Source organism: Equus przewalskii, chromosome 20 (genome assembly GCF_037783145.1).
Source record: "Equus przewalskii isolate Varuska chromosome 20, EquPr2, whole genome shotgun sequence".
Taxonomy (NCBI): domain Eukaryota; kingdom Metazoa; phylum Chordata; class Mammalia; order Perissodactyla; family Equidae; genus Equus; species Equus przewalskii.
In genome coordinates this window covers 9,161,709-9,186,793 of record NC_091850.1, presented here as the reverse complement: position 1 = coordinate 9,186,793, position 25,085 = coordinate 9,161,709, and the positions used below count along the sequence as shown (strand labels likewise).

General features: G+C 35.6%; 1 protein-coding gene across 29 annotated transcripts in view; it reads left to right on the top strand.

Moving 5' to 3' along the window:
• RNF180 (ring finger protein 180) overlaps positions 1–25,085 on the top strand; it is a 276,981-nt gene that overhangs the window by 116,754 nt on the left and 135,142 nt on the right. For 17 of the 29 annotated variants that reach the window (XM_070587474.1, XM_070587482.1, XM_070587472.1 and 14 more), the window contains 3 exons: positions 3,354–3,449; positions 5,060–6,019; positions 8,589–8,624. In XM_070587474.1, the coding sequence (XP_070443575.1) occupies positions 3,354–3,449; positions 5,060–6,019; positions 8,589–8,624 (1,092 nt within the window). The remainder of the gene's footprint in view (positions 1–3,353; positions 3,450–5,059; positions 6,020–8,588; positions 8,625–25,085) is intronic. The other 12 variants (XM_070587466.1, XM_070587478.1, XM_070587467.1 and 9 more) reach the window with 1 other exon arrangement.

Sequence of the window (25,085 nt, the reverse complement as noted above, 5' to 3'; positions counted from 1 at the left end):
TCTTTTTTCTCTTGTTTGTGAAATGTCTGTTTTCTCTTGATGCTTTCTTTATTTCTTTTTCTTTTTTTTTTTTTTTTCTGAGGAAGATTCAGCCTGAGCTAACATTTGTTGCCAATCTTCCTCTTTTTTGCTGAGGAAGATTCTCCCTGAGCTAACATCTGTTGCCAGTCTTCTCTTTTTTGTGTGTGGGTTGCTGCCACAGCATGGCCACTCATGAGTAGTGTAGGTCCACACCTGGGAACCGAACCTGGGCTGCTGAAGCAGAGCATGCCAAACTTAACCACTAGGCCTCTGGGGCTGGCCCTCTTGATACTTTCTTTTATCACTGGATTTCAGCAATTTGACTATTAAGTGCCACAGAGTAGTTACCTATGTGTTTACACTATTTGGAGATCGCTGAACTTCTTGAATCTATGGACTTTGGAAACTTTGGCCATGATTTATTCTACTATTGTCCTGCCTTTCCTCCATTTACATGTATGTTAGACTGTTTTGCTGTTTCCAACAGGTACGGAGGTTTTGCTCATTTTTTGACTGTTTTTCCTCTTCTATGCTTGATTTTTTCATTTTTATTTCTATATGTTCATGTTCACTGATATTTTTTTCTGCAGTATCTAATTTGCTGTTAAGTGAAACTTTTCGTTTCAGATTTTTCATTTCTAGATATACCATTCGTTTGGTATTACTTTAAGACTCAATTTCTCTTTTCATTCTTCTCATGTTTCTCTTTTAATACTTGAATATATTTATAACAGCTGGTTTAATGTCTTTATTTGCTTATTCAATCATCTTCACCTTTTTCTAGGTATATTTCTATTGATCAGTTTTTCTCCTGGCTATTGGTCACATATTTTTTGCTTTGTACATATCTAATAATTTTTCTTGTAGATTAGACACATTATTGAGTGTCTAGATATTATTGTCTTTTAAAGAGTGTTTTTGCAGGTGTATAAGTTACTAGTGATTGAATTTCATATTTTGGAGGCTTATTTTTAAGCTCTGTTAGGGTTGTCTTTTAGTAGCCTTTACTCTAATGCTGTCTAGCCCTACTCTTAAGGTGGAACTCGTCTGGAATCTCTCCTAAATACCCCAGATGTTCGTTCAGATCATTCTACTCTGGCTAGTTGGAGCCAAAACATCTTCCTAGCCTTGCTGTGAGACCCATGTGAATAGTTAAGTTTACAGCTCTCTAGTAGATGCCTTTTCCTTGGCAAATTTTCTTTATTTGGTTCTTGATATCTCACTCTACATGTGTCCATGTTGGTGTTTAACCGGAACTTTAAAGGAATCTCCATACAGGTTTCTGGAAATTTTCCTATTTATAGGCCTTGCCTTGTCAGTACAGTGTCCTGTAAATTCTAGCTGTTTAGTCTCTATAGACTCTGATCTCCATCTTATCAGCGAGGCTACTGTGCTCTGCTTGGGTTCCTCCTCCCTGCACCACAGTTCCCCCAGGCAGAAATCCAGCATTTAGGCTCATTTCATTTATTTTCCTTCTCTCAGAGATGACAGTCTTGTGCTTTCTTTGTCTAATGTCTTAAAACATTTATTTAATATATTTTGCATTGTTTTATCAATTTTAGTGGTGAAAGCATGTCTAATACCACCTCCTCCAGTTTGTCAGAATCAGAAGTAATGAATGTGTCTTATTTTTATTTGAATCAATTTTTAAACAAATTTTTAATTATACAAGTATAATTTAATGTATTCTCCCATTAAAACAATTATGGAAAAGTTAAATTTTCCTTTTAGTTAATCTCCTAATCTTGGTCTTCTTTCTTCTGTCAAATCTAACTAGTGTTACCAACTTGATACACAGCCTTTTAGGTACTTTTTCTATGCATTTATATGTGTATGTATCCATAGAATAATTTTAATACCATTTTTTTAGGTTGTATATACTTTTAATATCATAACTTAAAATGTATTTGTTTCTCTTTCACTTTAAAAAAACAATGTGTATTAGAGATTAGATTTATTAGACTAGGAGTATTAGTGCAAACAAATCTACATCACACTCTTTGTATGTCATGATACTATTTTCAGTGAGAATAGAGATTGATCCTCAGTAGCTCATCTTTTAGACTTGCTACAAATGCTTTCTGTTTTTTTTCTAGACTTTTCCAGCCACCCTGGCATATTGCCCTATTTCTCTGCCCCAAGTGTTACTCTCTCGGAGACAGATTTCAACTCCACCTCTAATGGTTTCCCAGGGCCCTTTTTACTTGTAATTTCCACTGGTTTGGCCTGGACCATTCTTTGTGTTGTTCTTATCTATTAGGTACTTGGGTACAGTATGCTCTTTATTATTTTGTTAACCTGATTATAGTAACTAGTAGTGCATCTGCTTGAGAAATCTAAAAAAGAATTATACTTTGGCAACTTGCAGAGCTGCTTCTGTGTAAAATCTCATCCTAAGAAAGGGTACCTGGGCAGGAGCCTTACCCTTTCCCTGTTCTTCTCAAGCAGCCCTTTTCTGTTATTCCATAGAATGAAATTTCCTAGACCCAGAAGGGACCTAGCAGTGTTTTACAGGTAAAGAAACTGAGATCCAGAGAGGTAAAGCTGCTGGCTTATGGTCATGTAGGTAGTGAAGATCCACATATTTCCACCCTGGCTTGCCCTGTATTTTTCTGACATCTTGGGAAGCCATACTGTCTCGACTGTGTATCACATTTCTTTCCTGTTTTTTTGGCCTGGCACCCCTTTCACCCCCCTCCCTCCTTCCTTCACTTCTGGTAACCACCAATCTTATATCAGTATCTATGTGTTTATTTCACATTTATTTCTGTAGATCTACTTCAGAAAGCCAAAAGTGTCTCTTTTAGAGATTTTTGTTCTTCTTAAACACAGCTGAAATTGAGTCAGGGCTTTTCCAGCTGCCTACACAATTGCTCCTCTACCCCATCCTCTTGCACTTTTCTTGAGCATCTTAATAGAGAATATATCAACTCCTTTATTCTGTCATTAGAATTAGAGATTGAAGACTGGGGAGATTTGTTGTGAATGGCAATATTTTTTCTCACATATAGAAAAAAGAATAGGGTGCTGCATTTGTCAATCCAGTAACTTACTGCTAAATTTTAAATTTAATTTAATGAACTCAGTAAAATGGAGGGCTTTTTTTTCATTTTAAAATTCCTGAAAATTTAAAATTCATTTAAAATTCGTGAAAAACATTTTTTTTGTCTTTGTGGGTTTGTTTTGGGGGATGGGAGTAAGGAAAACAGACCAGTGTATATTTCCTTCCTAGCGAAAATTGAATTTCTATTTTTGTGTTTTACTCAAATAAGAAATTTGTGAAATGAATTCTGAACTGGTAATGGCTAATAACACGTATTTTGATATAACAGGATAGACATGATTCAGCTGATGATCAAAATATTTGTCATGTGTGGCACATGAATATAGAAGTCCTTCCAGAATGGATAAACTGCCTAATACAAAAGGTAAGTTCTTTAGTTTCTGAGTAAAATTAGGAATATACTACCTTCAGAATGTTTTTGTCCCCATTTTAGAACTATTTCTCTTGGACGCATTGTTTCAAGAGACATCAAAGGGTGTGTAACTCTTGATTACACTTACTGGCTTTTTCATTGTTACTGGAGTGCTCCAGGTACTTTTCTACCTCCCACTTTGCACTTGGTATTTCCTCTTCTTTGAAAGCTTTTCCCACAGATATTCACCTATTTCCTCATTTCAATGGGTCTTTCCTCTCAATGAGGCATTGCCTGGCCAACCTATCAACTGACCCCCACACTATTACCACTCTTCATACTTCCTTTCTCCCGTCTCTGCTTTCTGTACCTATCTATATTTTACACACACACACACACACACACACTATAAGTAAAATTTAATACTAGTAAATATGCATGAGTATATATGACATATAAATATGTACATCATTATACACATCCACACACACACATACACATATACACACACTCACCCACACATGCATATGGCTTACTGATCTTGCTAATTGCCTAGCTCCACTATTAGAATATAAATTCCATGAAGTTAGGGGATTTTATATTTTATTACTATATCGTCAGCACCTAGAACAGTGTCTATGAGTGAATGAAATATCCTGTATGTATCATTCACGTATTCACACACATATAAAATAAACTAGATTATGATTCTTACTGACACAATCAAAACTAAATACCACACTTTTAAGGATTCTTAATGAAATATTATAACAGCAAGAACTCACCTTGTTAACAGTATCATATCATTATTTCTCACAATTCAAAACACCTAAGTCTTAGAAAAGTGTAAGTAATATGATTTTTGGAAAAATATAGTTTCCTTTCCCCACTGAATAGCTTACTTTTTTTGTTAAAAAATAAAATTAGATAGATCTCTGTTGCATCCATTCTCATATTGTAATGATTTCCTGGGACAATGCCAGCGTGCTGTTTGCAAGTGTCCTGAACTTCATAAAATGTATTAGGACACTGCAGATATTCTACTGTCTCTGTTGAAAAGATAATTTTAAGCCAGTTCATTGTTAATTTCCAATCTGAGTATAGAAAATGCACTGTCTGATGTATGCAACCAATATCTTTTGGTTGTATGTAGAAAGGCAGGAAGAGCTTTATTCTGTTGATTGGGTGAAGTTCCCTCCCACAGTGCTTGGTATGCAAGAAGTGTATCAAAACAGACACTTTTCTGTGAGATTTTACTTGCAAATTAAGCTCTGTAGACTGATTTGCTTCCTGGTGTTTTCTTTTCATTAGTTCACACTGTATCCATATTCAACCTATTGTTTAAGATAACTCAACCTATTGTTTAGAATTCTTAGCGTTGTTTAAATGGGCATGATGTGCAGTATGTTATTATTCTAGAACTTTGGAGCTGTTTATCTCTATGAGAAGGCTTGTTTCCATTTACTGTTCTGTCTGCTAATCAGAAAACAGAAAGCTAGCCTTTTCTGTGGCATAGAAAACTTTCATGTGGTTGGCTTTAAGAAAAAATGCAAAAACTCGCACATACTCTTTGATTACTTTACAGTGAAAGCATTGTCTTTATTTTCCTTTATGACCTGTAGGCCCAGTGGACAGTTGGAAAACTGAATTGCCCTTTCTGCGGGGCCCGTTTAGGGGGCTTTAATTTTGTCAACACTCCAAAATGTTCCTGTGGCCAGCTTGCAGCTGTACATCTCTCCAAGAGCCGGACCGATTATCAGCCAACACGAGCAGGCCAACTAATGAGACCATCACTGAAATACTTGTCACATCCTAGAGTTCAGTCAGGTTGTGACAAGGAAACTCTGCTGACAGGTGGCGCCTCCAAAAACAGAAATCACAGCCTTTTAAACATGGCTCAAAATAATAATGGCCCTGGAAGATTAACAGAAGCACTCTGCCTGGAGGTACGGTCAATGTGTTTTGAGATGAAAAATGAAAAACTGCTCTTCAAAGGATCAGATCCAAAATACCAGCTTTTTGTTCCCCAGCTTGTGACTGGAAGATGCACTACAAGAGCTTTTCATAGAAAATCACATAGTTTGGATCTGAACATCACTGAGAAACTGTCTTTATTACCCACTTTTTATGAAATACATAGTAAGACTACTGCCTATCCCAGGCTAAATGAAACACAGCCTATTGACCTTTCGGGCTTGCCTTTAGAAGCTAATAAAAATAGCTGTTCCTTTCAGACTTCATCCAGTTTTGATCCTAATATGCTGCTGCAAAGATTTTCAGTGGCTCCCCATGAGACCCAGACACAAAGAGGAGGAGAATTTCAGTGTGGTCTAGAAGCTTCTGCATTGTACTCTGATCATGCTAGTTCTAGCAACCTGACTTTCCTGATGGACCTGCCCTCAGCTGACAGGAGCATGCTGGAGGCCTCGGACCAGGAAGAACACCTCTCTCATCTGGACTTCGTAGGCTCGGGGGGTTTTTCATTGGGTGCCATTAATCAGAGGCTCAATAAGAGAGAAAGGAGCAAGTTCAAGAATCTGAGAAGGAAACAACGAAGGCATGAAAGATGGCTGCAAAAGCAGGTAACTTTTTAAAAGAGTTTACTAAAAATTCTTTATTATAAATGTTGGGGTTTGGGGAGAGGAACTAACTTTGAATACCTGTGTTACAAAAACTTGGTTTTAATGATTTTTGAAATGACATTTCTCATTTCACTTTCATCACATTTAGCTTAAATGCATATTTTCAAGGACCTTTAATTATGTGCCCACAGGTTCTAGATAGGGTTAACAGTGCTAAATTGTGAAAATTATCTAAGGGATAGTTGACCCTTACTGCAATTTTATAGGAGAGTATGCTTCTCTATGATTTAAACGCCTGTACCTATAATGATGTGATCAAGGACAGGGTGTGTGAAGGCACTGAACAATAAATGTGAGGTGCTGAGGAAACCAATTAAAGCCAATGGATAAGGTGCTCGTGAACATTTGGAAGTTTGAGGACTAGTGTAGTTCTATATAAACTTTTTTTGCAAATTGCCTTTATTATCTACTTGTTCATAATAGATAATAGCCTTTATTAATCAGTATGTCGAATATTCACAATGTCCTCAGAGCTAAAATATAGAAAGCTGCAACTTTACTTAATAGTTTATTCTTTTAAAAACAGTTTAAGTGAACTCATTGTTTATGATCCTAGTCATAGATATAATAAAATTATATTACTGCATTAAGTTCTTCAATCCGGTTAGGTATTTTTCATCTTTTGGTTAGATAGTATAATTATAGTTATAGATAATTATTATATTTTTGACTGGTTTCTGACAAGATCATTCCAGTTTGGTTTATTTGCAAGTGATGGTGTAATGTGACATCAAAGCATATGTTGTGGAATGGAAAAACGAATATATTTTAGCACCAGTGTAATATCCTTTGTAGTTTAATTTATTGAAGCTGTAAAATTCAAAATTTTTATTGAAAATTTAACTTAAAACTAGATAAATTGGAAATGATTTTGTGTTATTCAGAAGAAATACCTTAAAAATAGTGTAGAGAGCTGTAAAATAATTCTTTATAAATAGAAATTTAAAAGAAGTATGAAAATTATCCTTGTTCTGTACTGTAAATATATGCAAATAACATCTTTGCAATTTGAAAAATGTATTTAATTCTTGGGCTGGGTGCTTCTGAAGACTTTAGCTATATTATTAAGCATTTTCCAGCATTTAAACTCCCTGTTTTACACAGAGCAAAATAAGACCAAAGTTAATTTTTTTACGATGTTTTTATTCATTCACACACGTGTGATTTAACCAATCTGCTTAGCTAATTGATCAGAATGAATGAATCTTAGTTGAACCTGTGAAAAGTCAGTATAGGGGGTGACATGGCAGGATTCTAATATGTTTGGTTGGTTGCACAGAAGCTAGAGGCAAACAAATGCTGAATGTCTCCTTAGCAAAGACAATTTAAAAGCGTGTAGCAGCATAGAAATGACTTGAGTTAGCAATGTGAGTACACACCATGGTTAGAGCCAGAAAGAAGAATTTTTAATAATCAATCTTCTTAATTCGAGCAAATTAAATCCTAGGGAGAGCTAATATTTCAGAAAAATTAATTGCTTAGCTATTCAGCTTATTCCATGTTTAATAAAGATCAGTTAATTCTGTAAACATTTATCAAATATCTTTTATATACCATGCCTTTGGATAAAGACTTCAAAATAGATGCTGCCCTTTGTTTAATGAGGAAAATAAGCTTACAAGGTAGAAAGAAAAAGCTGCCTATTATTAATGATAATTTTTAAAAAGTTTAAAATAATTGGTTGACTAGATTTCTGACTTTCACTTGACATTTTTAATGGTTTTTTTGCAAAGTGGACATCTGTGGCAGATACCATGTTAGGAAATGTTAATGGTACTACAAAAAGATATTCAAGTTTTTGAAGCTTAGGGATGTAAATGAGATTGATAATGAAGCAGAAACTACAGCCAGTTTTCAGTGTTTTCGTTCAGCAAATGTTAATTGAGCATCTACTTTGGGGAAAGACAGTGCTGAACTACATTCAGCCAGCAAACCTCTTTTTTATTCAGCATAGTCTTTTGGGGTTTTGTTTTTATTTTTTGTAGTTATCGTGAAATAAAATTGATTTATTCTTGGTGTACAGCTCTATGATTTAAACACGTGTAGATTCATATAACAGCCATCATGATGGGACTACAGAACAGTTCCATCACCCTAAAAATCTCCTCTCTGCTTTTATGATTGTGCCTTGATTATATCTTTATAATCACACTGTTGTCCCATCCGTAATCCCTGAAACCTGCTGATCTGTTCTCTATTACTTTATTTTGTTTTTTTGATGTTATAAAATAATATAATCTTATGAAATTAGAGTCACATAGTATATAACCTTTTGAAACTGACTTATTTTGCTCAGTGCAATTGCCTGTGAGATTCAACCAAGTTGTTGCATATATCTATAGTTTTGTTCTTTTTTATTGCTCAATAGTATTCCATTGTATGAATGAACCACAGTTTATCCATTCACCTGTTGAAAGACAGGTAGATTATTCCAGGTTTTGGCAAATTTGAATAGAGCTGTTATAAATGTTTACAGGTTTTTGTGTGAATCTCAGTTTCATTTCTCTAGGGTAAATACCCAGGAATGGGGTTGCTGGATCATATGGTAAGTATATATTTCACTTTACAAGAAACTGTCAAGCTGTTTTCCAGAATGGCTGTACCATTTTATATGCCAAGCAGGGGTGTATGAGAATTCCATTTGCTGTGTATCCACACAAGCACCTGCTAGTCTCAGTATCATTTACTTTGTCATTCACTAGATGTGTCCTGTTATCACATTGTGGTTTTAATTTGCATTTCCCTAATGATGTTGAACATTTTTTCATGTGCTTATTTTGCCATTTTATATATTCTTTAGTGAAGTGTCTGTTCAAATCTTTTGGTCATTTTTTAATTGGGTTATGTTCTTTATGTTGAGTGGTGAGAGTTCTTTTTATATTTTGAATATAAGCCCTTCACTGGATATGTGATTTGTAAAGATTTTCTCCCAGTCCATAGCTTGTCTTTTTATTCTCTTAACAATTTTTTTTCCTGTATAGTAAACATACTTAATTTTGATGAAGTCTAATTTCTCAATTTTTTTTTTAATGTATCATGCTTTTGGTGTCATAGCTAAGAACTGTTTGCCTAACCCTATATTATGAAGAGTTTCTCCTGTGGCTTATTCTGAAAGTTTTATAGTTTTACATTGAGGATTATGATTCATTTTTAGTTAATTTTTTAAATAAAATGTGACTTTTAGGTCTAGGTTCATTGTTTTGCACTGAGATGCCTTAATGTTTCAGTAACATTTGTTGAAAACACAATCTTTTTTCCATTGAAATACTTTTGCAGCTTTGTGAAAAATCAACTGTATACATGTGAGTCTATTTCAGGACTGTGTTCAATTCATTTTTGTGTCTTTCACTCTGCCAACAGCCCTTTTTCTTTATTATTGTAGCTTTATATTAAGTCATAAAATAGGGTACTATGATTCCTCAAACTTTAATATTTTTCAAAAGTGTTTTAGTTATTCTGGTTCCTTTGCCTTTCCATATAAAAGTTAGAATCAGCCTGTTTATATTTACAAAAAATCCTGTTGGGATTTTTATTGTAATTATGTTAAATCTAGAGATCAACTTGGGGAGACCTGAAATCTTTCCTATTTTTCCAATCCATGAATGTGATATGTCTCTCCTTTTATTTAGGTCTTCTTTGATTTCTTTCATCAGTATTTTGTAGTTTTTAGCATTCAGAACCTGGTCTGTGTGTTTTTGTCAGGTTTACAACCAAATATTTACTTCTTGGTGTTCTTGTTAATTTTTTAAAAAAAATTTGGTTTACAATTGTATATTACTAGCATAAAGAAACACAATTGATTATAAGAGAATACCACGAAAAACTATATGCCAACAAAATGGATAACCTAGAGGAAATGGATAAATTCTTAGACTCTTACACTCTCCCAAAGCTAAGTCAAGAAGAAGCAGACAATCTGAACAGACCAATCACAAGGAAAGAGATTGAAACAGCAATCAAAAGCATCCCAAAGAAGAAAAGCCCAGGACCAGAGGGCTTTCCTGGGGAATTCTACCAAACATTCAGAGAGGATTTAATACCTATACTTTCCAAGCTATTCCAAAAAATTAGGGAGGATGGAATACTTCCTACACGTTTTGTGAGGCCAAAATCACTCTGATACCAAAACCTGACAAAGACAGCATGAAAAAGGAGAACTACTGGCCAATATCGCTGATGAACATAGATGCAAAAACTCTAAACAAAATTTTGGCGACCCGAATTCAGCAGTACATCAAAAGGATCATAAATCATGATCAAGTGGGATTCATACCAGGGACACAGGGATGGTTCAACATCTGCAAATCAATCAGTGTGATACACCACATCAACAAATTGAGGAATAAAAACGACATGATCATCTCAATAGATGCAGAGAAAGCATTTGGCAAGATCCAACAGCCATTTATGATAAAAACTCTGAACAAAATGGCGACAGAAGGAAATTACCTCAACATAATAAAGGCCATATATGACAAACCCACAGCCAACATCATACTGAATGGGCAAAAACTGAGCGCCATCCCCCTGAAAACAGGAATGAGACAAGGATGCCCTCTATCACCACTCTTATTCAATGTAGTACTGGAGGTTTTGGCCAGAGCAATTAGGCAAGAGAAAGGAATAAAAGGAATCCAAATAGGGAGGGAAGAAGTGAAACTCTCACTGTTTTCAGATGACATGATCTTATATATAGAGAACCCCACAGAATCCATTGGAAAACTTTTAGAAATAATCAACAACTACAGCAAAGTTTCAAGGTATAAAATCAACTAACATAAATCAGTAGCATTTCTATATTCTAATAACGAACTAACAGAAAAAGAACTCAAGAACGCAATACCATTCACAATTGCAACAAAAAGAATAAAATACCTTGGGATGAATTTAACTAAGGAAGTGAAAGACCTATACAACGAAAACTACAAGACTTTCCTGAAAGAAATTGATGACGACATAAAGAGATGGAAAGACATTCCATGCGCATGGATAGGAAGAGTAAACACAGTTAAAATGTCCATGCTACCTAAAGCAATTACAGATTCAATGCAATCCCAATCAGAATCCCAATAACATTCTTTACAGAAATAGAACAAAGAATTCTAAAATTCACATGGGGCAACAAAAGACCCTGGATAGTCAAAGCAATCCTGAGAAAAAAGAACAAAGCTGGAGGCATCACAATCCCTGACTTCAAAACATACTACAAAGCTACAATAATCAAAGCAGCATGGTACTGGTACAAAAACAGGTGTAAAGATCAATGGAACAGAATTGAAAGCCCAGAAATAAAACCACACATCTATGGACAGCTAATCTTTGACAAAGGAGCTGAGGGCATACAATGGAGCAAAGAAAGTCTTTTCAACAAATGGTGCTGGGAAAACTGGACAGCCACATGTGAAATAATGAAAATTGACCATTCTTTTTCACCATTCACAAAAGTAAACTCAAAATGGATCAAAGACCTAAAGGAAAGACCTGAAACCATAAGGCTTCTAGAAGAAAATATAGGCAGTATACTCTTTAACATCAGTATTAAAAGGATCTTTTTGAACACCATGTCTTCTCAGACAAGGGAAACAATAGAAAGAATAAACAAATGGGACCTCATCAGACTACAGAGCTTCTTCAAGGCAAGGGAAAATGGGATTGAAACAAAAAAACAACCCAGTAATTGGGAAAAAATGTTTGCAAGTCGTATATCTGACAAAGGGTTAATCTCCGTAATATATAAAGAACTCACACAACTCAACAAAAAAAATCAAACAACCCAATCAAAAAATGGGCAGGAGACATGAACAGACATTTCTCCAAAGAAGATATACAGATGGCCAATAGGCACATGAAAAGATATTCATCATCACTGATCATCAGGGAAATGCAAATCAAAGCTACACTAAGATATCACGTTACACCCATTAGAATGGCAAAAATAACCAAAACAAAAAGTAACAAATGTTGGAGAGGTTGTAGAGAAAATGAAACCCTCATACATTGCCGGTATCAAACTCGCGCAGCCACTGTGGAAAACAGTATGGAGATTTCTCAAAAAATTAAAATAGAGATACCATACAACCCAGCCATCCCAGTGCTGAGTATCTATCCAAAGAATGTGAAGTCAACAATTCCAAAAGTCCCATGCACCCCTATATTCATTGCAGTATTATTTACAATAGCCAAGAAGTGGAAGCAACCTAAATGCCCATCAACTGATGATTGGATAAAGAAGATATGGTATATATATACAATGGAATACTACTCAGCCATAAAAAAGAATAAAATTGTCCCATTCACAACAAAATGGATGGACCTTGAGGGAATTATGTTAAGTGAAATAAGCCAAATAGAGAAAAACAATCTCTGTATGATTCCACTCACATGTGGAAGTTAAACATGTAGACAAAGAGAACAGATTAGTGGCTACCAGGGGAAAGGCAGGGTGGGAGGTGGGCACAAATGGTGAAGTGGTGCACCTACAACATGACTGACAAACAATAATGTACAACTTAAATTTCACAATGTTGTAAACTATCATAAACTCAATAAAAATTTTAAAAAAAAGAAACAATTGATTTTTGTCTTGACTTTGTCTTGTGTTGTTGGGAGTACAGATCTTTGACATCCTTTGTCAGATTTATCTGTAAGTATTTGTATTTTTTGTACTGTTGGTAAATGGTATTGTTTTCTTAAATTTTAATTTCCTATTATTCATTGATGAATATATAGAAATACACTTGACTTTTTTAGTTGATCTTATATCCTACAACCTTTCTAATTTTACTTATTGGGAATAGTCTTTTTTGTAGATTCCATTGGATTTTTATACTTACATGATCATGTTATCTGAAGATAAAGTCAGCCTTACTTCCTCCTTTCCAATTTGAACGTTTTTTGTTTTTTGTGTTATTGAACTAACTAGAACATCACATAGAATGTTGAGTAGAAGTGGTCAGAAAAGACATTCTTGTCTTTTTCCTAATGTTAGGAGGAAAGCATTCAGTCTTTCAAAGTATGATGTTAGTTGTAGGTTTTTTATAGATTCCCTTTAACAGGTTGAGGAAGTTTCCTTCTATTCATAGTTTGCTGAAAGTTTTATCATTCATGGATGCTGAATTTTGTGAAAAGCTTTTTCTGCATCAAGTGATATGATCATGCTTTCAATGTTAGTATTGATTGATTATAAAATATTGAGCCAATCTTTCATTCTCACAGTAAACACTACTTTATTATGTTGTATTTTTCTTTATATATATTGCTGGATACTATTTGCCATATGTTTGAAGGTTTTTTTGTTTTGTTTTGCCTCTGGAGATGAAGGATATTGATCTGAAGTTTTCTCTATTTTTGTACTGTTTTGGTTTTGATATTACAGTAGTGCTGGCCTTATGAAATGAGTTAGGAAGTGTTCTTTTTTATTTTCTCGAAAATATTATGGGGAATTATTTTTTCTTAAATGTTTGGTAAGGAAACTATCTGGGCCTGAAGATTTCTTTTTTGGAAGGCTTTTAACATGAACTGAATTTCTTTAATAGTTATGGGACAATTCTGGTTATCTCTTTCATATTGGGTGAGTTTTGGTAGTTTGTTGTTTTCAATGAATTATCTAAGTTGTTGACATTATGTTTGTAGCATTGGTCATAGTATTCCTTTATTATCCTTTTAATGTCTCTTGGGTCTGTAATGATATCTCCTTTTCGATCCTGATAATGGCATTTTGTGTCTTCCTCTTTTCTTTTTTCTTTCAATTTTGCTAGAGGGATATCAATTTTATTGATCTTTTCAAAGAATCAGCTTTTGGTTTCAATTATTTTTCTACTGTTCTCTGTTTTTAAAGTCATTAATTTCTGCTCTTTTATTATTTACTTCTGCTTGCTTTGACTTTATTTTTCTTTCTCTTGTATAATAGAAACATATTACTGATTGGAAATCTTTCTTTTTCTCAGCTAAGCATTTAATGCTACAAATTTCCCTTTAATTGCTGCACTAGTTACATCTTATGACTTTTATGTAGTATTTTTATTTTAATTCAGTTCAGACTGTTATCTAATTTCCTTTGAGATTTCCCTTGACCCATCTAGTTGCTCTAAGTGGTTAGTACAGTTATGAATAGGTTAAAAATCAGCATTTTGAGGAAATTAATCAAAAATTTCATTCTGAGGCAAAATGTTTCCTCCTCTGGATTAAGAGAAAGTAAAACTGCCACTAGTATAGTTGTGTAATATTTTAAAATAATTCTATTTAAAAAGTATTTTATTCTTATGTTTGCATTTCTTAACCTTCAGTCTATTTAATATGAATAAAAGAAAATATCCGTTTAAAGCCCACAGGAAGCTACATTGAAAAGAGAGAGTTTACCTTACGTTTCTGTGGAGTGTTGTGCATGAGAATAGAAAATAATTGATCAAATATCATGGTTTTTAATAAATCACTGAGCCATGTACAATGATTATATTACATTGTTCTCAGTGAACTAAATGAGTTAAGACTACTTGTATTATTACAAGGATATGATGTAGGCACTAAGGAGAATAGAGGCCTATAAATTATATTAAAGACCTGCTTATTCAGGTTTATCTAGAAAACATATATATTTTTCACAAAGGCAGTAAGTTTCATTTTCATGGATTTGCACATAGGGCTCATTTTGAATTTTTCACAGATTTTAAAGGAGTCCATTTAATATTATATCACTTGATTAGTCATCTTCAAATCACACACAAATCATATTTCAAATATATATTTGGTTGTCCTTTTAAAGGAAGACATTTTTGCTTCTGAAATATAATAGTAATCTGCATATTGGACAATTTATTCCCCATTCATTCTCTTCCTCGAGCAGAAAATTAATGGTTTATTGAAGTGAAAAGCCTCAGTAATGAAAATATGACAATTTTAGTTAGATGACATATATTTTACTGGTTTTATTAAACATAAAAAACAGTCTTTTCTATAGTGATGAAATAGTCTTTTAGGAAAGATGACAATAGATTGAAAGAACATCATGACTTTTGGTCAAATGTTGAGACAGATCAGTGTTTATTTCTCACTCTACTTTGTGTCAAATTATAATTTGAGATTAAGTTTGTCCCTGCATTTTATTAATGCAAAAATATTTAGGGCTTGCTCAATAGGTTAATACTTCTAATTTGTTTCTACCTTCCAAGAAGTCACCATCTTGTAGGATAATAAAATAGAAATATGCAGTCAATTTAAATGAACATAACTAAATATCTTAACTTCATTTTCCTGCCATTTCAGGTGAATGTGTGGAGCAAAATTACATAGAATTGATAGTGCCTTTACCTTAAGTAATTACATAGATCTAAATTCTCTAATGCTTAACACAATACTCTGTGCACAATAGGTGATTAGGAATTCTTTCAAATAAATTTTTTTAAAATTTTAGATTTATAGAAAGATTGTGAAGCTAGTACAGTGAGTTCTCATATGCCCCACACCCAATTTCCCTTATTATTAATATCTTACAGTAGTGTGGTACATTTGCCACAATTAATTAGCTAATATTAATACATTATTATTAATTAAAGTTCATACATTATTCAGATTTCCTGTCTTTTACTAATGTCCTTTTTTTGTTCCAGAATCCCATCCAGGATACCACATTACATTACATTTAGTTGTCATGTCTCATTGGGCTCCTCTTGGCTTTGACATTTTTTCAGACTTTCCCTGTATTTGATGACCTTCACAGTTTTGAGGAGTACTGGTTAGATATTTTGAGGAAGAATGTCCCTCAATTGAGGTTCTCTGATGTTTTTCTCATGATTGGACTGGGGTTGTGGGTTGTGTCATGGGTCCCCAAGACCACCCTCCTGTTTGATGATTCACTAAGAGGACTTACTGGACTTAGCCTACAGTCATACTCACAACTGTGTTTTATTACCATGTAAGAATATAAACCAACATCAGCAAAGGGAAGAGGTGCGTGGGATGAAGTCAGGAAGAAACCAAGTACAAGCTTCCAAAAGTCCTCTCCCCATTGAGTTACATAGAATGAACTTAATTCTTCTAGCACAAGTTGTGACAACACATGTCCAATGTTGTGTAGCAGGGAAGCTCGTTATAGACTCAGTGCCCAGGATTGTTCATGTAGACACCTTCTGCCTGGCGCATACCAAAATTCCAGACTCCAGAAGAAAGCAGATGTTCAGCATAACCCACATTGTTTGTGTAAACATTTTAGGCACAGTAAGTTAACCTTATCAATTAGGATGATAGGAGCCCTCTAGAAATTCAAGTTCTCAGATGTCAGCCAAGGGCCCATGTTGTAAGTACAGACAAGCCTGCTATATTAACTGTTTTCTGTACATGGGTTTTTGGGAGGAGGACTACAGGGTTAAAATCTAATTTCATCATACTACACATTATATCGAGGATATATATACTACCAACATGGCTTTTCACTATTGATATTAACTCAGGAATGTTTTGAAACAGAGAGGGGAAAAAATAACAATTATCACACTTATATAACCGTTATGTATTTGTTTCCTATTGATGCTGTAACAAATTACCACAAATGTAGAAGCTTAAAACCACACTGTTTTATCATCTTATAGTGCTAGAGGTCACAGTGTGAAAATGGGTGTTACGGGGCTAAAATCAAGGTGTTGGCCGGCTGCATTCATTATGAATGCTCTGGAATAGAATCTGTCTGTGGCTTTCTCCAGCTTCTAGGGTCTGTCCACATTCCTTGGCTTGTGGCCTCCTTCCTGCAATGGCATCCCTCCAACCTCTGCTACCTTTGTCACATATTCTTTTTGACCCATTTAAGGGCCCTTGCCATTATATTAGGCTCACCTGGATAATCCAGTTGTCTTCCTATTTTAAGGTCCTTAACTTAATCACAACTGCAAAGTCCATTTATCCATGTAAAGTAACATATTCATAAATTCCAGGGATTAGGACACAGACATCTTTGGGGAGCCATTATTCCACCTTGTGGGAGCCTACCGGGTCTTAGTGTATGCTGGGTATTTGTCTGAGTTCTTTACTTCACTTAATCTTACAGCACTTTATTAGATAATTTCTATTATTATCATTATTTTACGGCTGGAGACTGAGGATCAGAGAGAGGTTAAGTAACTTCTCTAGGCCCACAAACCAAGTATGTGGCAGATCTAGCTCCCAAAGTTAATGCTCTTAACCATTATACCATGGCTTCTCAGAAAAGGAGATTTTTTCCCTTCACTTATTTTATCATTCTTTGATGATTCAGAAAACATCGTAGAATCATACACCTTTACTCTTCATTCATCCTTTGCTTCATTTAACTAATGCCCATTGGGTAGTCCACTCTTTGCCAGAAACTGTGCTAAGTATTGAGGATACAACAATAAGTGAAATATGATCCCTCCCCTCAGGGACCTTTGAGTGAATGGGGAAAACACATATGAAAATCAGTGATCCCTTATGCATTTGCAGAAATGCCATATCATAGTGAATTTTGGCAAACATTTTACTTCTTCCTGGATTGCTTTGACCAAGATCTTGAGATGTAACTGAGAATCCCAGAGCAGTCACAAAGAAGCAAGATTGATTGGGAGAGGGTAGGAAGATTGTGCAGAAGTAGGAAGATTGATGACCAAGAAGAGAGGAGAAATGGTCATCTGATGAAGAATTATGATGCAGTGGTCAGAAACTTATGTTTGATTCTGAGGATGCTATGTAGCTGCTGGAGAGTTCTGAGTAGCTCCAGGCTGAGCCCACAATAGGAGCTCAGTAAATGGTTGCTAAATGTATGCAGTGAACAAATAAATGATGTATACAGTGCTTCAGTCATGGTAAGTGATTTAAAGGTAGAGGCTAACAGTGGTTCTTAACCCTGGCTGCGAGTTGGAATCCCCTCAGGAGAATTTAAAAATGCCAGTGCCTGGGCTCCATTTGGTCTAAGCTGGGCATCACTGTGTGTGTGTGTATTTATACATATACATATATGTATAGAAAATATGTATAAATGTATATATATTAACTATATATATACACGTATATTTCTATATATCTTTTTTTGCTGAGGAAGATTTGCCCTGAGCTAACATCCATTGCCAATCTGCCTCTTCTTTTTTTTTTATTGCTTGAAGAACATTTTCTCTGAGCTAACATCCATGCCAGTGTCTTCCTCTACTTTTTATGTGGATCACTGCCACAGCATGACTGACGAGTGTTGTAGGTCCATGCCGGAGATCGAACCAGTGAACCCAGGCTGCCAAAGCAGGGTTTGCTGAACTTAACTACCATGCATGGGACTGGCCCCTACATATATATATATTTTTTAAAATTTTCAAGTGATTTCAATATGTTGCCAGGGTTGAGAACTATTGGAAAGAAAGAGATCAATAAAAAGGAATTGAGTGGGAGCCAGCTCCTGGCTGAGTGGTTAAGTTTGTGTGCTCTGCTCTGGTGGCCCAGGGTTTTGCTGGTTCAGATCCTAGACGCGGACCTAGCACTGCTCATCCAGCCATGCTAAGGCGATGTCCTGCATAGCAGAGCCGGGAGGACCTACAACTGGAATATACAACTATGTACTAGGGGGCTTTGGGGAGAAGAAGAAGAAGAAAAAAAGAAGGAATTGAGTGGTTGAGAAGTGAGTTGATAGATTCCTTGACAAAGGATTTATTAACAAGAGCAACGAGAATTAATTCTGATAGATGTTACAGAAGAAAGGCAGCTGTCTAGAACCAGGCTGAGAAGGAATTAGATGAAGAACCATATGAAGAAGAAAAGATATTTTGATATTATGCTTTCCTTGTATGTAGTAAAAGATGGTATAAATTTTTATGCCCAAGTAACATTTAATATAGTCAGATAGCTTTTCTTAGCCTGATATTAAGAGAATGAGAATTTTGACTAGGAGCAAAGGGGAGGGAGGGGATGGAATGGAGAGGTGTGGTGATGAGAGTGATGATAGTAGCAGTTCACATGTATTGAGCTTTTCTGAAAGCTAGATACAGTGCAAGGTGCTTTACTTGTATCACCTGATTTACAGGAGCTATTAGGTTGCTGGAGCATGGGGAAGCCCTGAGGGAGGCAGGCTTTGGACAGCTAGACAGGAACATGAAGGTACTGACTTCCTCAGGCACAGGAGGGAAAAGGCATTTGGGGAGTAGGAGAACAGCAAAGATGCATATTGTCCTTTCCCAAATTTTATGTAAGGCCAACTTGTTTGGGGAAGGGAGAAAACAGTTATCAGCCATCTAGTCCCCGGTGACACAAAAAAATTGGAGTTTATCACATAGGACTGAGCTTAGTTCTAGCTGTGTTTGACAAATAGAACTAGGCTATGCCTTCATCTCTCTTGGCCTTATGTGCACAGGGAAGACTGTGCCTGGTTTTCCTTCTAAATCTCCACATTTGGCTTTATTTACCATGTCAACCAAAATATTCACTGCCCACCTGTTGTTCGTCCTTATTGCCCCATTTCTGCCCTTATGCACATTTTGAAAATCATAGTCACTTGCTGGCACTGTCTCCTTGTCCTGTTCAAACCTCCTTAAAACTTATCTCATGCTGAGGTGTAAGTCTTGCCTACTCTTCTCACACATGGGAACCTCACAAAATCAGCTTCGTGTGTCCCCAAACTGGGGAGGTAGCTAAATCCACTCCCTGGCTCTGTACCGCCAATTGTAATTGCTATCACCTGGGCTTTTTTTTTTTTAACAAAGTAATGTTTTAAAGTTAATTTTTAATTTTAGAAGCACTGTAATGGTGTTAGAGAAAGTATAGAAAACTGAAAAATAAATTTACAAATCAATCAAGCGGTTACCTACAAGGAGGTGGGGAATATGATTTGGGGTACTATATAACGGACTCCAAACTCTGTTAGTAGTGTTTTACTTCTTTAGCTGGGTAGTATTATCATAGTTGTTATCTTCTGTTTTATTCTGTTTTGAATGTCTTCAATATTTTCTAATACATTGGAAAATCAATTATAAATCATACTAGCCTAATAATGTCATACCCTTTTTATTCATTATTTTTGCTGCAAAATCTTAAATCATTCACTTTTGTTCTTCTTGCTGTAAAGCTGAAGTCTCCAACAAATATAGGCAAGTATTCTTTTACCTAAGAGGCTCAAATTATTTATAATGCTTTTCTAATATTCCATCATAATAAAATGGAATATTTAATAATATATGAGCAAAAGTTTCCACTAGAAAGTAATTACATATCTGTGCTGCACTGGCATATGCTCTTCAGTTCCAAACTTCTGCTAGTTTGTAAAGGTGACATGGATCATCTTGTTTTCCGACACCAGAGGGCACCAGATTTCCTCTTGCAGAAAAACAATCAAAATTATGTCTTTCCATCAAAATATTTAATTCACTGGAATTTAATTCATTCATATGGAATAGTATGTTTTTAGTCTCTTGACAGATCAAAAAAGTAAGAGAATCTGTGCTTTGTAAGAGTTTACAAATCATAGTAAGGATTTCTCTTGCTGTCAACTAAGAATCTGTCAGTGCTTTTACTGGGCTGTGTTTTCAGGGGTATTTATTTATTTATTTATTTTTAAAGACCACCTTTATCTATCTATCTATTTATTTATTTTTGAGGAAGATTAGCCCTGAGCTAACTGCTGCCAATCCTCTTCTTTTTGCTGAGGAAGACTGGCCCTGAGCTAACATTGTGCCCATCTTCCTCTACTTTATATGTGGGATGCCTACCACAGCATGGCTTGCCAAGCAGTGCCATGTCTGCACCCGGGATCCGAAACTCCGAAACCTGGGCCGCCGAAGGGGGAACGTGCACACTTAACTGCTGTGCCACCAGGCCGGCCCCTATGTTATTTTTTTTAGATGGAATAAAACAGCTACTCTGGGATAATGCTTGGGATAAGTTATTTTGAAGGAGCTATAGATATTCCACCTATTCTGATTTTAAGTTTCAGGTGGCAAGTGTAGTTTTCCGGAAATGGGCGTGTCCCCTAAATTCAAGATAAAATCAGTGGCAAGTGTGCTACAGTGTAGAGTGGGATGCTGACAGAGCTGAAATGATGTAGGCCAGTAAATCATGGTGAACCATTCATACCTTGATCTTTAGTAGAGTTTTGTTAAATTGCATTTGATAAACCATCCTTCTCCCATTCCCACCAGACAATGACTTCTTTTCACTAGGTGTACTTTTTTGTCCAGTTGAACATTTAAAAATATTTTTACAGTGTACATTAATTTCTAGTTGTTGGATCTTTCTTTTACACTTTTATCTCCAGCCGCAACAATTGGTCATCTATTTAGGTTGTGTAATCACTAGCAAATACAAATGAGGCAGCTTCTATAAAGCAGCAGAATAATCCGGTAGGAAAAAATACCAAGCATGTATTTTAAGGAAATCAATATGCTAGCTCCCTTGGTGTACTTTGGTGGTCTATTAGTTTCCTATTGCTGCTATAACAAATTACTACATATGTAATTGCTTAAAACAACATGGATTTATTATAGTTCTGGAGGTCAAAAGTGAAATGGGTCGCACGGGGCTAAAATCAAGGTGTTGCCAGGGCTGCATTCCTTTCTGGAGGCTTTGGGGAAGAATCTATATTCTTGCCTGTTCTAGCTTCTGGAGTCTGTCTGCTTTTCTTGTCTCATGCCTACCTTCCATCTTCAAAGCCAGCGATGGCTGGTCAAGTCATTCTTTTGATGCCATCTCTCTGGTTCTGACTCTTCTGTCTCCCTTTTTTTCATTTAAGGACCCTTGTAATTATCTTGGGCCAACCCATTTAATCCAGGATAATCTTCTTATTTTAATGTCAGCTGATTAGCAACCTTAATTCTATCTATGGTCTTCCCCTTGCTATTTAACATAACGTATTCACAGGTCCCAGGGATTAGGATGTAGGCATTTTTGGAGGAAAGGGGGATTATTCTGCCTACCATGGATGGTTTGACTGGAATCTATGAGTTAGGGCAGCCTTGAAAGAAAAGAGGTAGCTACTTATAGATCCCTACTTACAGGAAAAAATGAGTGTTTTCTCTGACCTTCCCTGGAATTTCTGCGTTACTCCCTTCTGTAGTTTTTCTGGGGTTCTGAAAATGAATATGTGTTCTAGGAGGCATAATTAACTAGTTCTGTATCAGCCATTAGTATCATAATTTGACAGTAATGATTAGATTAGTCCATTGGGTCTTCCCTAAGTGGGGTAAAGGACAGTTAAATTTGGATGGGGGGTCGGCCCCGTGGCTGAGTGGCTAAGTTCACGCACTCTTTTGGCAGCCCAGGGTTTCGCCAGTTCGGATCCTGTCGTCAGGCCATGCTGAGGCGGCATCCCTCAAGCCACAACTAGAAGGACCTACAACTAAAAAAAAAATACATACAACTATGTACTGGGGGGATTTGGGGATAAAAAGCAGAAGAAAAAAAAAGTTTAGATGGGGGAGCTGGATCAGGAAAGGTAAGAGGCACAAAGCATTATTTGAAAAGGTTTAGTGGGCCCTGGACAGAGAAAGCAGTTTGAGAGCAAGGACTGGTGGGTAAAAGGTATGGCACTGAACATAATATTTTTGACCTACCTTACAGTGTTGCCTGAAGTCAGGACTCTGAGTAAAGGAACATTAGACAATAAACCACATCTTCTTAATAAATAAATAACACCCAAGTAACATAAGGCCACACCAAGAGCTTTAGACTACTAGGTTCCATTTCAGTCCATAGAAATAATAGTCACAGACCACGGGTGTATTATGATAAAGATGATAGGTTTCATTTAGGATGCCCGTTATTTTTTTATACTTAATAATGAGCTGTGTACCCTAAAAGACCAGTTTTCCTAATGTTATTTATGTAATTTTGAATCAACCAAGTGCCATATGAAAGAAAGACATTCTTAATTTCTTCTCAGATGGTGTAACTTAAATGAAAAGTAGTTACCACAAACTTAACGAAGTTTGATAAGGAAGAGTAAGTTTTCTTTCAGCTAACTCATTAGTTCTCTAGGTCCTTAGTCATTATGCTAAATAGAAGCTAGAATTGTGAATTAGCCTTTAAACTGATTAGTCGTAGTTTGAGAAATAGTCTATGTTGTGACGTGTTAAAGAGTTCCCGCGTACTTAGAAGTGAATTGCTGAATTCTGCTCTTCCAGCAGGCTTTGGAGTGTTCTGTGCAGTCCCCTAACTCTCATGCAGTACTGTCATCTAACCTAGATTAGATGAAGGTGTTTCCTGTTGGGGTTCAACCTAGAGGAAAGAAAAGAAAACAATGTCCCAGCTCACCCAAGAGAGCATAGCCTTTGCAGCCACAATAGGTATGTATGAATCAAAGAGCAATGCTCATTTCAGCACACATGAAATTGGAGGAACACATCCCTTTATTTTGAAGTGACTGGTCTCTGTTTTAGGATATTTTGCTTTTTAATAACAATTAGATTTTATCAAAACTCAGGACTATACACTTGAGAAGTCAAAAAATCTTTGTATACATTGCTCAATTGGTACCTAGTAGGTGATTATTGTCATACCAAATGCCAAAAGTTTCGTTTCCGTTAGGCAGTAATAAATGTTGAGAATATAATGGCTTCCCCTTCACAGGGGTCCCAAAGCAGAGAGGTTTATTTTTCCAGCCTTTTGATAGAACTTGATCTCAGGAACATATTTAGGGAAAAGATGGAGATTTTAATCTCTCTGGATTGGTTTCTTTACGCTTTAAAGAATTATATAGTACAGTAATTCTCAAATGCTCATCTGTGGACCAGCTGCATCAGAATCATCAGGGGAGCTTTTTGCAAGTCTTGTCAGAGACTCTAGTGCTTTACGTTTGGGATAGGCCCCAGACAGTTTTTAGAAGCACCCTAGTTAATTCCAATATGCCGCCAGACTTGGTAGCTCTTAGATACTTGTTCTAAAGTCAACTGGACGTTAAGTGTAGGAGATCATTCTCTCCTTGATGTTACTAGACTACATCTGTCAAAAGTCATAAGATCAACCAACATTTATGAAAGAAAATGAATAAGCTTTCTTAAATGGCATGTCACATTTAAGGGATTGACTTCAAAGGTAATCATCTTACTTTGGAGTTAAAGAATGGTAATAATGGTAAGCAACAGCAGCAACAAAAATAATGAACACTCAGCACTTACGATGTGCCAGGTACCTTTAGATGTGTTACTTACTTAATCTTCATCGCAACCCCATGAAGTAGTTACTTTATGACTGTCATTTTACAAATGAAGGTTATATATCTTGTCCAGGCCACCCAGCTAGTAGGGCTAGAGCTGGGATTCAAACCCAGGCCTTGAGGCTTAAGAATCGTACTCCATCCACTGCTTTTCATTTTGTCTTGTGATTCTGTTATGCTGTGGAGCCCCGTATGTATAATGGGAAGTAGTATAGTAAGTTGGTTTAAAACCATGGACTTTGGGGCAGAGTCTGTACAATACTGGCTAAATAATCACTTAGGTGAATTACTTACCCTCTTTGAGCCTTGCTTGCCTCATCCAAAAACTAAAGTTTAAAATATATTCCTTATAAGGTGTTGGTAAAACTACATTAAGAAACATTTGCAAAATATTGAACACATACTTTTTACATAATAAGCACTCAATAATTGGTATCTATTATTATCATTATTGTATTATAACAATACAATAATGTGAAAAATGTTAGAAATCTGCACATTTTTAATTGTAGAATATGCATGAAATGATGATGTAAAGTTATTTTTACAATAGCTTGTTGTATGGTATAAAAGGTCTTTTCTTGTATTTTGGTCCTACATTTCAAGTTCTAACCTAAAGATATGTTACTTAATTATTAAGAGAGAAAACAGAAGGACTATGCTTGCTAAATTCTACTTCTAGTTTTTTTTCCGTATCTTTTAAAAATACGTGAACAAATATTTAGAACACATAAATATTATTTTTGGCAAAGTAGGGAAGAATGTGTTACTTTGTCTTTAATATTTACCGCATCCATTAAGATTACTGTATTAGTTGTCTCTTGCTATAATGCTGCCTTAGGCTTAAAACAACTTCTGTTTCATTTGTTCCCAATTATG